Source organism: Sinohyriopsis cumingii, chromosome 10 (assembly GCF_028554795.1).
Source record: "Sinohyriopsis cumingii isolate HCF-2022 chromosome 10, ASM2855479v2, whole genome shotgun sequence".
In the NCBI taxonomy this organism is placed as follows: domain Eukaryota; kingdom Metazoa; phylum Mollusca; class Bivalvia; order Unionida; family Unionidae; genus Sinohyriopsis; species Sinohyriopsis cumingii.
In genome coordinates, this window is record NC_142970.1 from 75,096,210 (window position 1) to 75,110,432 (window position 14,223).

At 33.7% G+C, this 14,223-nt stretch overlaps 1 protein-coding gene across 1 annotated transcript in view; it reads right to left on the reverse strand.

Moving 5' to 3' along the window:
- The window catches only part of LOC149790401 (uncharacterized), a 263,333-nt gene that overhangs the window by 242,485 nt on the left and 6,625 nt on the right, over nucleotides 1-14,223 (reverse strand). Inside the window, exon 3 of the mRNA XM_089972455.1 lies at nucleotides 3,378-3,444. Coding sequence (XP_089828581.1) covers nucleotides 3,378-3,444 — 67 coding nt within the window. The remainder of the gene's footprint in view (nucleotides 1-3,377; nucleotides 3,445-14,223) is intronic.

Below are 14,223 nucleotides of genomic sequence, written 5' to 3' on the forward strand. Positions count from 1 at the left end.
AAGAATTTAAAAAAAGAAGTCCTAGTAATAAAATGTCCTAATAAAACTGAGTTTGAATCCCAATGAAATCCAAAATGAAAAGCGATGACATATGCTGTGGTCAGCATCATACTGGTGTGTCAGCAGTTCTTTGTTGAATCACAAAAAATCATATTCCAGTTTTTGAATTCTGTGTAAATTTTTATATATGTCTTTGTTGAAGAATTAATTTAAAGCACTATTATTTCCAGGGAAAACAAACTTGAAATCCAAATAAACTGAAGAAAACGAAATACAGTAAAACCTGTCATGAGCAACCTCTGCTATGAGCGACCACCTGTCATTTCCAACCACAATCGTAATGCACGGATCGATTTTACTATATAAACGCTGTGTTATGAACGACCACCTGCTGAACGCGACCAGCGACCGTGATTTCTTGGCAAAATATGCATTTTGACACTGCTATGAACAACTGCATCACCAAAAAATCAAAACAGATTGACACCACTGACCTTAACTTAATCCTTTGTAAACACTAGAGCTCGGGATAAATGTAGTATGCAAACAAAGTGCACGTTAAATAACACTATAGTTGAACAACCATATATCGGGATAAACACCTCTAACCATCATTTAATCCTTTGTAACAAAGACTGCATAAATAGCAAAGATTGCTCTAATAAAGTATTTAAAAATAATTTGTCTTGCTACAGTACCAGTTTTGTGAAATTTACAACTCCAGTGTACGGTGTCATTTGTAAACTGCAGTAAACCAGACTAAAGTACATGTCACTAACTGCCATTGTAGTGCCAATGTGAATAGCCAGTAAGAGTAACATCAAAGGGAGTAATGATGGATATACGCAGTCAATTTAGAGGTTTGTATTTTTTCTTTATCTTTATGAAAACTCACAAAATGCCGGTAGTCCTTATGTTCCAGTGAGAAATCGTTCGAAAGGGCTTCAGTGTTGGTTTGAGTACATCGTTTGTCTTTCCAGTTAATCCATAATGCCTGGAGGGTGAATGAGCTCATTGTCTTTAATACTAGTAAGTGAGAATCATTTCCGGATTTGTTAAAAATTATTTTTTATTGCTTTTGTTAGTGTTTCACCAAGCCACAATCTGTTTACCTGGGTGCAGATGGTCGGAACATTTGTTTATCGAGCTATAACGCTCTTGATTTAAACTTCGTCTCAGAATAAATGTATTGTTTCTTGAGGAGTTAATTATGTCTTTTGGTTTCATTTATTGGTACATAATATATATTTATTCCACATTTCCCCAAAATCTGATCAAAACCAATAGTCTTTATATCGTCAACACTAATAACAATGGCAGAATCTCCGCTGAAAAAAAGAAAAATTTTAACACTGGAAGAAAGGATTAATGTCATTGAAAGAAATGAAAAAGGCGAGACCACTCGCAAAATAGCAGTCAGCTTAAGCGTTGGTAAAACGCAAGTTCAAAATGTAATCAAAGACAAGAAGTCCATTAGAAACAAATGGCAGAAAGGTGCACAAGCACAGAGGAAATATGCCACGGCACGACAGACAGTTTACGGAGATCTGAACGAGCGAGTATGGGAGTGGTTTTGTGTTGCAAGGAGTAAAAACATACCAGTAAGTGGAAAGTTGATTCAGGAAAAGGCAATAATTGAGATACATGTTCAGACCAAATAGCTGAGTAAAACATGTCAACAAAGAAGTATAATGGATTTCTTTAAAAAAAAAAAAACAAGTGAATTAGTGTATAAAATAAGATATATATACATCATATCTAACTGTTCATTTTTTGTACATACTAATGTGATGTTGAAATATAAATTTTATTCTCGTTGTTTAATAGATGTATATCTTTATTATATAAAGATATTTTGAGAGGAATGCATGCAATATTTAACAAGATTTATGAATAAAGGATATGATACATGTACAGTGAGTATGGGTATTATTTATTTTTCAACAATGCTAACTATTGACCCTGAAAACCAGTCCATTTTCACACACCTCTTATGAAAGACCACCTGTCTTGAGAGACCGCTTTTGGTTGGCAGAAGGGGCGGTCTCTCATAACAGGTTTTACTGTAATTAGCCCCAAACTGGTCACAAAATAAAACACTTTAACTTCTCAAGCGTTAAGGCACTAATGACTATTCTTTCTCAAAGCATCAATAATAAATCTAGCTACAATGCAAAACTGATGTCCGAATGTGGGTAAATCCTCTAGAAAAACCTAACTGATACATGTTATTTGTCACATACTCCAAGTATGGCCTCGATTCCACTTTATGACTCTTACTCTAAGAATTTTTTTAAAAATTAAAAGTTGTTTACTACAACTCTTACTGGTTCTGAATCAAGGTTAGGAACTAGGTCAGCATTAGATACAAAGTATCTATTATTAGTTGTTTACTATACTGATTTAAATTTATAGACAATGTCAAATCCAGTAAAAAAATTACATTACAATAACAATTATAACTAACAAACAAACAATTAAATTAAATCAAGTATAAATTAAATCAACATACCAAAAATAAAGGTTCCAAACACTTCATCCTAAAAAGTTCTTCCTCAAGAACTACACACAAACACATACACACATACAATAAATATTTACATTTTGGCACAAACAAATAAAAAAAAGCATATTTTTTAATCATTTCATCATACATCATGATGTGTCTGAAATCAATGCTTAAATTAATCCAAAAGTAATAATATGGAAAGATACAGAATATTATGATTTAGAATGAATGTATGTGTATGTGTCAAGGTCATTAGTCTTGGTACATTTCAAACAGCTAGAATTTTCTCTGCTAAATTCATTATGAATCTGAATACTGTGATAACTGACAATTTCAAGAATTTTTTTCTTCACCAACTTAAACAAAAAATTCAAAATGTGATGAGCAAGTTTTTAAAAAAAGTTTGAACATAAATGTACCAAAAAGGTATTTTTTTTAAAAAGCAGCCACTGCGAGTCTCTTGTTTGGCAGCCTTGACACACAGAAAGACAATGTGGGTGTTTGTATATACGATTCATTTTATTTTTAAAAAAGCATATTATTACAGACTTCAAGTGTGTTCATTTTATTGCCCATAAATAGTTATACTGACTTTTTCTTTAACTTTGATCTGTGTGTGTGCGTGCCTGCATGCCTTCTTTATAGTCCATTTAGGAAGACCTTGATTTGGTCAAAATATAGGGAAACTTTATTATTTTTGTGTTATTAGATCTTATTTATACTCCTGGTTTGCATTCCCATTTTCTTTCTTTCATATTTCTTTGGAATCTGACACCATTCAAAGCCTAATTTATTGATTACATCTTTCTATTTTTATTTTGTGTGTGTGTGTGTGTGTGTGATGTGTGTGTATGTAACCTAAACATACTTGATCCATCTGACAGCACTATATGAAGACGACTCTGATGCACATCATAAGCAACTTGTGTCATTACCTGAAATTAAAATATGAAATTACTTAATTGGGACAAAGTCCCTTAGAGGGACTAATGCTCTACTGCCCAAAAGAATTTCTATGAATCCAAGACAATTTTTTTCTTTTTAAAACTGCTGAGTATTGAAACCATCTCTGATAGTGTTTAGTGATAACAAGATTTTTTTTAATGGCCACTGAGGTGCCCATATTGGTTGTAAATGGTACCATTTTCATTTAGAACCAACAAGTGTGGTGAAACCTTGACAATGTGGCTATCCAAGCAAGAGTAATGATGATATGATTTTCATGATATCTATCATAGCAGCCATATTTAATTTGAGAATGGTACCACTTCCATCTAGGTCCAACTAGATAGCTTAAGAAATCTTTGCTGAAAACCCTATGTGAATAAGAGCATCCAATTGGAAGGAGTAGCCATAACAAGATTTTGAAGATGGTCATCATGACTGTGTCCATACTGGATGCCAGATCAACATCATTTTCATTCAGAACCAACTAGAGACCAAAAAGAAGATTTCTGGTGAAAACTTCATGCTAATGTGACTTTCAATTAAGGAAAAGTAACAATAACAACAATGGTGGCGCTCAACTTGGCACCATTTTTATTTAGAACAAACGGGCGAAAACTCTATTTTAATATGACCATAGTGTCATGAGACGGACTGATAACAAGATCTACAAGATGGATACATAGGATGTCCAAGCAGCACTTGTAATTTTCCATTTAGAACCAACTTGGGATGAGTGCGTGTGTGTAAAGTTTTATGGCAATTCTCCAGTAGTTAAGTAGCAGTGATAACTTATGCTAAAAGATGGAAAAGGGACAAAAGACCATTCTGTAAGCTCTTCTAGTCATACAAAAAGATTTAGTATTTTGCTAATATCGGTATGCGTACCTCATTTCTACTAGTGTCCCTCCATATAATATTAGCATACATGAACAGCTGACAATTAATTGTTAACTCAGGTAATGTTTTTGTTTTCTTGAGCATAAGAATTCAAAAAGTGATAAAATGTCATGAGCAAATATATATATATATATATATATATATATATATATATATATATATATATATATATATATATATGTAGTGCATGCTCTGAAGCTGTACTATGAATCAATAAATAATGCTGTATGATTAGTCTTTCATCCAAATGTTCCTATTTCTATTTATATACCAGGTAATAATAAGAGTGGACTTAAATCCAACAACTGGCATGTTTATTCACAGATTTGTAACTATTTTAAATGCATGTCTCAAGATGGTACAATAATCAGAAAATGAAACCTTACAAATGTTTATAAAAAATGCATTCATAATTTTTAGTCAAATATAATAAATCCTGCCCTAATGACCACCTTATTAAGGCAGACAACTGCTCATAATGGACACAATTTCTCTGTGCCATGTCTTTAATTTTGATAAAACTGGGGGATATTAAAATGATCCTTTTCTTTATGCCTCCTTTTATCATTCTGTCAATCCCAATTTTCTTTCCATGCAACAACAAATTAATTATTATTACATTTAAATTCAATACTTGATGTGCACTTTAATAATGATAGACTTTGGCGTGAATTTGATTGTCAACATTCTCTATCATTCAAAGGAGCTGAAATCAATGATGTCAGACATAGCTAAGTTTTCTGCATAGAAACTTAATTATTAATGCATTTAAACCAGTCTGGTGTGTAGCTTGACGGTACCAATATCATAACTGTGTTTAAATATCAATGTACTATACTGCTGTTTAGCAAAGATATAGTCCAAATTTGTTAAACCCAACCACTTTCATTTGTGTACAAGAATTTTCTTTAAATACTTATTATATCTGAATCAAATACTGTAATCTGCTTGATGCTGAAGAAACCTCAGCTTTAGTTTGACTACTTCTACTCCAGAGATTTAGTGACACATTTGAAAGAGGGAATATTAAGTACATCACAAAGGTTTTTGCTCTACAACTCTCACAATGTCAGACCTATTTTACTGTGATAGCTATAATCTACCATGTATGGCAGTAGTTTCCCCCCAAGTCAAGCCATAATTTTCATCCAGTTTTAGTAGTTATTTCAAGTACCAACACTAACAGCTAGTCCAACATCAGATGATTTTAAGAAGTGCACAAAGTATGCATTTCTAGCACAATCGATCTCCTAATCACATAACCTCTCCTCCATTGAATACCAACAGCAGTTTGCATGAATTGGTTGATGCAGGGTTGCAATTCTACATGCATAGCTTTATTAAGATCATCTTGTCTGTTATTAAATCCATAAATCCCAATGCCGTTATTTTATTTGAGTAGCATTCTTTAAAACATCAAGCTCATATGTTTCACATGTAATGATGGCCTCACTCAAAATCATGCAGGAGCATTCTCAGACTCCTTGTCAGGCACAGAATATATAAATTCTGAAGGTATTTAGCCATTTTGAATCAAAACATACCAAAACCTCATACATGAAAGAATACTGGATTGGTTAAATACAGACAATGACATACCAGTTCAAAATTAAATCAATCTTGTGTTGGTGTAAGTAGGGCAAGCAGAGTCCTTGTCAAATGCAGACTGGTCAAGAATCAACTTGTAACATGTGTATTTTTGTGTATGCTAATGATGTTGTTGTCCTGGCATGCACATTTACAAGACCATGTAAAACATGTACCCCATGGGGGGTGGCACTTTCAAATTCAACCAACCCACAACAGAATCATTTTTAAACAATTATGATCCACCATCAGATATGATTAATTGAAAAACACTGCCCTCTACAGAAGCATAGTTTTTAAAAACATAATTTCTGGCTATGGGTTAGTGGGCGGTAGAAGCGATTATAATATTGGGTTGGGGACAGAAGCAGTTTAAATGACAGCTGACTGTAGGTAATTTACTGATTTCTTACAGATCATATAATCTATTGCATATTTTTATTTATAGTCTTTCATTATAGTCAATCTTTTGTCCTTTTGTTTGTTTGTCTGTCAGCCATGTATGTCTCTGATACTGCGAAATCAAAATGTTTCTTGATGGCTTATTATTTGTAGATGTCATTGGTCAATTCCTTAATAACTACTAATTTAATGTACATGTCATTGATCAATTCCTTAATTTCTACTAATTTAATGTACATGTCATTGATCAATTCCTTAATATCTACTAATTTAATGTACATGTCATTGATCAATTCCTTAATATCTACTAATTTAATGTACATGTCATTGATCAATTCCTTAATAACTACTAATTTAATGTACATGTCATTGATCAATTCCTTAATATCTACTAATTTAATGTACATGTCATTGATCAATTCCTTAATATCTACTAATTTAATGTACATGTCATTTATCAATTCCTTAATATCCACTAATTTAATGTCCATGAATATAAATTTTATATTAGGGATTTCTGTTCTAATACAGAAGTCATGAATTTGTATCCTTACCAAAGTGAGTGTTTACTAAGGTGATCACTATATTTTGCTATTTTTCTTTGTTCTCAGGCATGCTGCCTTTGATTAGAATAGTTAAATTTGCATTGCTTTAAAAGCGTGGTCAGATGCTATGATTCCTTGTTATTAATTTTTTTTTCAATAAATGTTTTGGTAAACTTATAATACATGATTTGTCAGAAAAAAATATTAATGCCTGTGGAAGTAATGTTGCATTATTTCTGCCTACTTTTATACTATATAACTTCTTGTAAGAACATATATTTTTGTTACCAATGGCTTATTTTTATGCCTTGTTGCAAAACTAATATAAAGTTTGTTTTAAAAATTATTGCAAGTCAAACATTTTTATATCATAAATTATATTTTAACAAACTGATGAAAGTCAAGGAATCATTTTTTTCTCTTAGTACTCGTAAAATCAAGGTCATTGTAGTTAGCTGTATTGTCAACTGCATCATCATCACGGACAGCCTAGCAGTAACATTCTGCACTTTCAATCCAGTTGTCACAGGTTCTATATCCCACTTCTAGTCTTTCATATGAGACTTATACCTATGGTCTGTGGGCTTTAACGGCAGAGTGGTATAAGATGCTTGTCTTGTGATACAGATCTGAGGGGCCTCCATGGCAGTCGTACAAGATGCTAGTCATGTGATTACTTGCCTCCAATGTGTACATGAGAATGTTGCCAGACTACTTGTGGAAGGTCAGTGGTTCTACATAAATGGTGTTTGGTGTCTCAAAAGTACTTGGATTTTCTACAACGGTAAAACTGGCTGCCATGAAGAGATTCTCTTGATCAGAAAATGGTGTAAAATTCATAATGATCTACCAAGACCTGAGGTCTCATGTATAAATGACTTTGGCTGTTGGAGATAAACATCAAATCAACAGAGGCTCCATATGCCCAAGTGTACTAAGGTGCTTGCTTTTTCAGATCACTTGCACATCTCAGAGTGAGTTTTTGTCACAGATCAACCTGTTTGGGGTGGTGGTCTTTCGGGGTTCTTCTTCCACCTAATTTATTGGCTGCCATGTATAGCCTATCACGCACTGGAACACAGCATTAAAACCCACCAAAAAATAAACTAAACTAACTCAACCAACTAATCGGCTGTGACAAAACAACAGCAAAGGTACTAGTCTATCATTCAAGTCCAATATTCCCATAGTCTGCTTGTTCAGACATGGGAACCTTGAATTAATATACTCATCTTAATTTGTTAAATCCTTATTTATTTAGTTTATCTGAATGCTCATCTTAAATAAGCACAAAATCTCTCAGTGCTGAATGCAAGGAGAAAAGAAACTAAAATTGTACAAAACCTTGAAATTGCCTGTATTTAGGACTGGTAGTTTCTAAATAATGCTGCATAGTGAGATAGGCTTAAAACTGGCATTCTGTTCATCCATCACATACACTGGACTTGCACTCAACATCAATTTCAGTTTCATAATCACACACTTGTATTTCCAGTGGCATTTTCCCAATGTGCAACATACTAATACATGAAACTGACTGTCATCATAGCTATCACCAGTCAGTATTTGCCGACTGAAAAGTTGTCTGAAGACAAACCCTGTTGTGATTCAGCCATTTTGGTTTCCTGTGTGGCCCTTATTTGAAACACACATTTGTAAAACTTCCATGATGAAAGTAGGCTTAAAACTACCATAAAATGCCTGTTTCAGGGCCCAATGAACCAATCAACTTTAGTTTAACAGTCATGTCGAACCGAAGTATCCAGTTATTTTAATGTTTGCCTTCCTGAAACAGGATGTCACATCAAGTGCTGCAAGACTGCTACCGGCAGTGCAAATTACATCACAACATGCACATTTAAAGTTAAAAGTTAAATAAAAATTGCATACAGCACAAAGCACGTTTTATATCTGCAACACTGACATAATTTATGTAATGCGTATCACTGATTTAAAAGTACACAAATTCATACCAGTTTGGTGCACTCACTAGTACTGGCATCATTCCAACCCAATGTGTTATTCATGTTAGACCGCTAGGAGGTAGGAGAGTGTTAGATGACATTTTAAACATATATTTGTTTTTTTTTCTGACAATCCCACCAGCAATTTCTCATTTTGTTAACCCTTTACCTCACAGAGCATAGTGACAACATGCAGCACGCTATAAATAGAACACCTGTTACCTAGTCGACTTCATACGCATAGGCCTGCCTGTTAACTGTTAAGCAATGTAGTGTATGTTACGTTTAACAGCAATTTTAACCATTTTACATTTTTGGTACACATCTATTATATGTGGAAAAATATAAGAGTAAAATCTGATTGTTAAAGCTGTGTAATTATTTTTCATGGAAGAATTTTTATGTGCTTTAAAATCGTGACAGAACTCGTTCACCATCATGTCAGCGAGGCCGCGTGACCAACCGTAGCTGCCATTTCTCATACTCGAAATTTACAAGTTTTTCGGCTACGTCTACATCACTAAGTCATCTGAATTTGATAATTTATAAAAACTAATTGCTGCCTAGATCAATATCAGTGCCTTTACATAAGTTATTGAATCTTTCATAGTTGTGATTCTAATCATGAAAACTTCGTAAGTACTGAATGAAATCCGTGACCGCCATTTTGGAGACTGGAGATTACAACCCAGTTACTTTAAATAGCAGATATCAACCAGTGCATAAACAGTGACCACGTGATCTGACATAATTGTCATTCGCAGAAATGAATGTAGTATCTAATAGAGGGGTTTTCCCCAAAGGTGGCGCTACGAAAACCAGCTCAAAATGGCTGATGTTTACAGCAGGCGTGAAAAGGTGCTTCCATGGGAATGGAGTAGAGGCGTAAAAAGGCGCTTCCATGCGAATGGAGTAGAGACGTCCAAAGACACTTGCATGAGGTAAAGGGTTAACACAACCTACAACAGAAGTGATTCTCCTAACCAATCTTCCAATGTCAGAATCAAAATAGTTTGAAACACAGCCTCCTACAGAATCTTTTTTTGAAATTCTGTTCCCAGGGGCGATATATGTTTTACTGGAACAGCCCTCACAGAGAAATGAAACATAAAAGTGAAATTAAGAAAAGAATTCATAATTATGTCCTGTATTAATAATGTCCACTATACAAGTTTCACTGTTAATTCCTTTTTCTAAATGCACCCTAATTCTATACTCGACCTGTCCTAAACTTAAAACACTTTTAATTGAGTCAAATTATTTTATACTGGATGATTTGAGAGTAATTGCCTAGCCAATTATGATATAAACATTATAAATATCTCAAACTATTGTGATTTCATTCATTACAACAACATAGTGTTCAATTAAGTCTGAGAAATATTGGTCACATCAGATGTGACAAATTTACAGACTGAAGCAATATATCAAATCAACACAAAATGTGATAATACACGTATTGTACATGTATAGTGATTAGAATAGCATAATACAAACAACATCAATTAAAGAATTCATAAACAAAAAATAAGTAATGTAAAAGAATTAATTCTTTAAATACAAAGAAACAAAATCAAATGAAATGTATATAAATGTACCTGCATGTTCCCAGCATCTGAAAATCAGTTTTCCAGATTATACAATACAACTGTAAACATTATAAGTTGCAAGAAAATAATGAATCATTAATTAAATGTACAGTATTTTGTGGTTGGCATGCACTGTTAGTTATTCAAATATCTGAGTAAAAAAGGAACATTTAAAGACATACCTGTGCTTATTAGGGCCTAGCCATAGTATTACAGTTTAATTTTGTAAATCACTGCTGCATCTTTATGTTCGAAGTTTAATGCTTGGTTCCAGACTCTAATATGAAGCAGGAAATTACTTACATCTAATATAATGACTCCCACCTTTGGCCACTGAACCAACAGTAAAACAAATTCTAGGTGGTTCTTTTCACAAGGATGACCAATCAAACCTGCTCAATTCATGTATTCTGCACATGTTCCATTCATTGCTATACATCACTGGATTATGATTACAACATTCATATATTCTGGAAGCTTCCTCCTATTTGATTGTCACAATTTTTTCAATGGTATTCAGGCATCAAATAACAATAAAAATCATAAAGAAGCGAATGACAATTGAATTTCATTTTTCATTTTCATTGTCTAATCGAGACAAAGTATGACACCCATGTTTGTTTATCTTGAATGCAAAGTAATTCCTACGAAATTAGTCATTAGTCATGATATTAGTTGTTGTTGTTGTTGGGTTTATTGCCATTTTTCAGCACAAGATAGGCTATACATGGCAGCCAGTATTAATGGTGGAAGAAAAACCTGCGAAAACCCTAGAAAGAACCATAGACCCACAAGAAGCTACTGGCAAGCTTTCCCACATACCCACATTAGGCGAACTTTGGTCTGAAACCCACGCAGACAGAGGTGAGATGGCACTGATCCATAATGGTGAGCACTTTAGGCCACTCAGACACTTGGGGCCCCCATGATATTAGTATATGTGTTCAGTGAAAACTGAAAACAATAAATATTACAGACATGTGATTATCTTTACCAATGAAACAGGAAGAAACCTCCAGAATGTAAGACTGTTGAAATTACTCAGCAATTGTTAAATTTCTGCATTCCATGTTAAGTCTTGGCATTTCCCATTAAAGAGTGAATCATAAAATCTTTATTCATTTCTCACATAACAGTGTTGCCATCTACCTACGTGAGGTTGGTTACTAACCAGCCCAGTTGGTCCATACATTTTAGCAGGGCCTTCAATTAACGTTGGAAGGTAAGTTGCCAGAGTAAGTTGGGGTTTTGGGAGACCTCCCCCAATGGGGATGCAAGTTTTTTTAAAAAGTAGCTGGGTGTAAAGTAAAAGTAACCAGCTAAATCACCTGGCTGATAAGAAAAGCCATTTTAGACTATTAGTATGTAACACCCCACAAGTGTTGGTGGCAATGACGATAAGACAAGCCATTTTAGACTATTAGTATGCAACACCCCACAAGTGTTGGTGGCAATGATGCTAGTAACAAAACTCATACAGACCAGATTGAAAACAATTTTTACAATGTACAAAACAACACATGCTTCAACAATCCAGACTACTCTATTTTTCTATGCAGTGCATATCCAAGACATTGAATCAGATATTCATGAGCTGAATATCCATGTCATGAGTGGAATTAAAAAATGAAAGACATCGAACATGCATTTGTGATAATGATAGAAGACAGAATTCATTTGAACAAAAAGGGTTTATCACACTTTTTCCATGCCATAAAAGAGTATTTCTTGGTACTGAAGGACAACTTTGACTCCATTAAAAGTCATACAAACCATGATCACAACTACGTCTGGGCCTATGATAACTGTCTTAATCACCATGAGAAAACAGGGAGATGTTTCTACTGCTCTGAATCAGGCCATAATGTCCATTCATGCCAACATAATAGAAAAATTCAAAGTCATTAATGTCTACAATATTAAGGCAAAACACTATGACATATTCCACTCAACTATGCAGCATTAAGATTATGACAATGAAGATGGGGCCATATGTTTAGACACCAAACACAATATTCCAGAAACTTTAAAACAAGCTATATGATCTACGAAGTGTGATTCTCCTTGTGATAACAGAAAACAAACTACAGATACCCCACTGACAGATGATGCCCATGGAATTACCTATAACGTGCAATCCCATTAATTCCCTCCATCAATCAAAAATTACCATGGAATTACCTATAACATGCAATCCCACTAATTCCCTCCATCAATCAAAAATGACCACAGAATTACCTATAACGTGCATGACCATGGAATTACCTATAACATGCAATCCCATTAATTCCCTCCATCTATCAAAAATGATCATGGAATTACCTATAACAAAAATGACCATAATGTGTAAACTGCTAATGAGATAACTGCTAAATGTACTAATGTTTCAACACTCTTTACAAATTCTTCCAGAAAAACAGTTGATAGTCTTGACTGATAACACCGTAATTAAGATTACTTTGAGGAACATCATGGTTCATATATTCACAGTGACAATATTAATTCAGACATCCAATGCCATTCATCTCAAGACCGTCAAAACTTATAATTGTCTCAAACTCTGTGGCATAAGCCAAAGAAACTCAATATTTAACATTTTTAACATCCATTTTCTGTTTCCAAAAGTAGACTCTATGGCTTGAAGTGTGACATAATGTACAAAAACATTTAAATTAGGTTATGTATAGAGACCAATGAATCCTTACCAAGTATTAAACACCATATTTCAAAGCAAGCTTAAAACTTTGCATGGATAAAACAGTCTGTTTTTATAAGTTACTGCATTTGTATGGGAAAATATGAACGAGTTTTGGCATGGAATACTGCACGAACTTGTGAGTGCAGTATATCCTTCCAACAAAATAAGTTCATATTTTCCCATACAAATGCAGTAACCTTTTTATTATATGCTCCTTTTTTTATTCTACCTAAGGTTTAATTATATAAACAAAATACACTACAAGAAACAACGTAAATGAATGAATGCCGTATTCGAAACTAAACACACAAGCGCAAATTTGTCATTATACAATGACATCATTATTAATGCGCACATAACTCCACCCTGATAAATATGAACTTAGTCGCATGCTCAACATAACTTTCGAAAGAAAATGGCATGTCTAGTTAAAATTGAAGTTTGCAGTCGTATTGTGAATGAATGCACATTGCAACAACTTTCCCATCTGATCTGGAATGAATATATTTTGGTATTTTGTTTCGATTCAACGGAAGTTTGTGATTTTGGACTGGATTCATCTGTGCAAATTATATATGAAATACATCGGATTGAAGTGGCGTGGGAGAAGCATGTTTACGTCTGCAAATGTGTTTCTGTTTCTGTCAGTGAATGTTTGAAATCATAACATGGGAAAAATATGAAGTCTTTCAATTGCAATTATCAAAAAGACGCTATGGAATTTAATGCTTATTTCATTTTGAGTGCAGTAAGGAGGATGCAATTGCACTTATCATTGAAATTACAGCACAATTTCGAAATGTGTAATCCAGATTGAAAACATATGACATGGCTCATGTAATTCAGATTTGCAGAATTAAGAAAAAACATTTTGAGGAAATTCAGTATACAAAACTGTAAGTATATTTTATTTTGCCATTCTTATCACCAGATAAAGAAGACAGTATATACCTTTTCACTTGTATGTTATTTGTAAGGACCTAATCTTCCGTCATTTATATAATGTAGCTAACCTAAATCCATAACATTGTATCAATGAGGAATGTGCCAAAACAGCTGGGGTTTTTTGCAGTCCACGAAACAT